The 3,332-nt window shown below is 33.3% G+C and overlaps 1 protein-coding gene across 1 annotated transcript in view; it reads right to left on the bottom strand.

Moving 5' to 3' along the window:
• Nucleotides 1–1,158: 1,158 nt before the first annotated feature.
• The window catches only part of LOC117107293 (melatonin receptor type 1B-B-like), an 8,947-nt gene continuing 6,773 nt past the window's right edge, over nt 1,159–3,332 (bottom strand). Inside the window, exon 2 of the mRNA XM_033248924.1 lies at nt 1,159–2,807. Coding sequence (XP_033104815.1) covers nt 2,123–2,807 — 685 coding nt within the window. The 3' untranslated portion in view covers nt 1,159–2,122. The remainder of the gene's footprint in view (nt 2,808–3,332) is intronic.

The following is a 3,332-nucleotide window of genomic DNA, read 5'->3' as shown; positions in this document are numbered from 1 at the left end:
TATAAAATTAAAACGGCAATATATATATATACACATCTCGAGATCCAGCGGGCCGCCACTGATGCACGGTAGAGATTGCATCTTTAGATCTCCGATCATGTTCACAAATTCATGGACTAGTGCTGTCTCGTAAGAATTTCATAGGACGCGTTAAGAATGACAAAATATTCTCTGTATCTACTGGAACCGAGCCACATAGCTTGTATTCCACTATTTGCATTCACACCTGGGCTGTGTATATTATTATTGCCTTGGTTTGGCTCTGTAATCATTAGTGGTCGTGGGACCAGTTTGGGCCATACCTAAGCTGGTCGGAACGTTTCGTTTGGGTCTATACCCTAGCTGCACTGATGAGGCCCGGAAGGCCGAAACGGATCCGTCTGCAGATATTGGGATTCCTTCCAGTGGATGCTTAGTTTATTTTGTCATTCTGATCGGATTTCCTCTACTGTTCCGTTTTAATTTTAAATTTTAATATTATGTGGCTGTTTGCTGTTTTATGGGTTTTTCCCATCTGCCTTTTAAAATTTATATATATATTTATATTTATATTTATGTTTTCATTTATATTGTACTTTAAAGCAGATATAGGACATACCTAAAATAAAATCCGTGCTTTATTTATTTTAATTTCCGAATCTGCCTATACAACAACCTTAATTTCATAAATTTCATATTAATTCATATTCGTTTGTACATAATATGTATACAATAATATGTACTGGACATAGGCCTATATTACGTCGTATAATATAAAATGCTGTACATTTCCATGGTAATATATATATATATATATATATATATATATATATATATATATATATATTAAGGCGTCTTGTATATATATATATATAGAAAAATATATATATATATATATAGAAAAATATGGAGACGATGGTAAATGAAAATACAGACATCGAAGGTAGACTTAAGGAACACAAAAATATTTCTTTATAAGTTAAATATTTTTTAAATAAATTTTATAAATAAATATTTAAAAATAATTAAAAAAATCCGTGCTTTATTTATTTTATTTTCCGAATCTGCCTATACAACAACCTTAATTTCATAAATTTCATATTAATTCATATTCGTTTGTACATAATATGTATACAATAATATGTACTGAACATAGGCCTATATTACGTCGTATAATATCCATAATACTATATTATATTATATAATGCTAATATTTCCTTTCTTTCTGTGCACAGGCCTATATAATGTTAACCTTTCAATATATTGTAATTATTATCATCACTATTAGTTTACTATCATTGGTGTATTTGAAATAAGGCTCATCCTAATTATGATGCCATTTTAAATATAATAGGCGTAATAATATTAAAATATTTTCTATCCTAATTTCACAGCCTATCTATATATCTCAAAATGGCTACCGAAGCTCTTGATAAGATCAACACTATCAAATTTATTTTAGCAAAAAACTGCTGTATATCCATATATTGTATACAGTCATAATGTGCGTATAAAATGGTCACGATGTGACGTCATCTTTACCATACTTAAGGCCAACTCAGACAGCGACGTACGACGCAGCCCGACGCGATTTGTTGTCGCGTCGGGTCTGTGTGAGCGATGGTGTGCGTCGGGGGCATCGCGTCGTAGAATATTAAACATATTATATATTTCTCACGACGGCTTAAGACTGTCCCCGACGATAAATCGGGTCGGGCTGCGTCGACCGACGCTGTCTGAGTTGGCCTTTAAACATGGCTGGACAAGCCTTTAAGTTCTAGTATGAAATATAAGTTGAAAGCAAAAAGCTCCATCGAAACCCTAATTTTATTAATTAACAATAAGTCTAATAATGGTAATGACAATAATGATTCAGCACAATAAATGAGATGCACAAATTAATGCAATATTAGGTCTGATGGTGAGTTTGAAAATTATCTACTAGAAATGTAATTAAATGATTGCACATATGCTGATTAGGCCTGTATTAAATAAAATATTTTCTTTCTTACTAAAACGAATTTAGATTATAGTTATATTTAGCCTATTTATAAAAGTGATATTCGAGTGGTTGGTCTATATGTGAACCTGATGTTAGTTCCATTGTCCGGCGGATAAGTTGATTTGATCGTCCTAAAGCATCTCATGATTTTTTGTTGGTACCATTAATATTGGAGGTCGTGACTTTTACGGAATAAGCTGTAGTTGTAGAGAATTGTTTCAGTTTCACCTGCTGCCTTGAATCCGATTTTCCGCACGTTATTATGTAGACGTACGCCAACCGGAATCGTTTATTCATAACGCCATAAATCACGCCGTTAAGACAACTATTCATATCAGCTAACACAATAAAATACATGTAGATGTATTTGCTACAATTCATATTTCGATCAAACATAACGAGGCTCATAAATGGCATCCAACATATGAGGAATATGATAAATATGAAGAGCACAGTTTTCAAAATCTCGCAGTCCTTTGGTCTGTTTTTTGGTAATTTTTTCGAGTCTCTTCTCTCACTGTCCGCCACGTTCATCAGTTCACGGGTGCTGGACCGCACTCTCAGATAAATCCCGACGTAAGCAAATATTATGCCAGCAGTAGGTATGGTGAAACCCAAAAAAGCTTGGAAAATTAGACTACCGTATGATGATTTCTGATCGTATGTGCATCCGAAATGTTTGTCATTTAAACTATGACCTCCCCATCCGAAGACATTAGCGAAATCTACTACGATTGCCAGGAACCATATTGCTATCGCTAATAGAATGGAATTGCACCAAGTAAAATAACGATGATAAAGCCGACGCCTGCAAATAAACAAATACCTGGAACGGAGAGAAGAAAATGGGATCAATTATAATAATTATAATCATAGTAAGTGTCGATAGGAAAAGAGACAATGATGGATTAGAGTTAAAATGGAAACAATTTAAAGAGAACAGGCGATGAAATAAATGTTCAGTATTTATCAGAGGTCTAAAGGATTTTGATGAATATAAATGAAAGATAATAATAAACTGTGACACCTCAGCTTAATATCCCTCAGGAGTGGACTTCATATTTGATTAAATGGATCACGAAGTCTGAATATTGGAATGAGATTGCCAGTCGCTCGTGTTAATGATATCACAGCAAATGGTAAATGTATACAGTATCATTCGGTTATTTTTATGAGTTAAAAGTGCCAAATGTTTTGTGTACCAGACCTAATTTGCATTACGTTTTTATGTGTTTGTATGCACACATTCACATTTACAAAATAATGCAGTGGTAGAGATTAAAACAATGTTTCATTGCAGAGCGTGATCATACGTGTTTACAGTACTTGGATAAGTAATTATTTAACATTG

The sequence above is a fragment of the Anneissia japonica genome, unplaced genomic scaffold (genome assembly GCF_011630105.1).
Source record: "Anneissia japonica isolate Jap-2015-1 unplaced genomic scaffold, ASM1163010v1 scaffold211_len1577895_cov191, whole genome shotgun sequence".
NCBI lineage: Eukaryota > Metazoa > Echinodermata > Crinoidea > Comatulida > Comatulidae > Anneissia > Anneissia japonica.
This window is presented reverse-complemented; position numbering and strand designations above follow the sequence as displayed.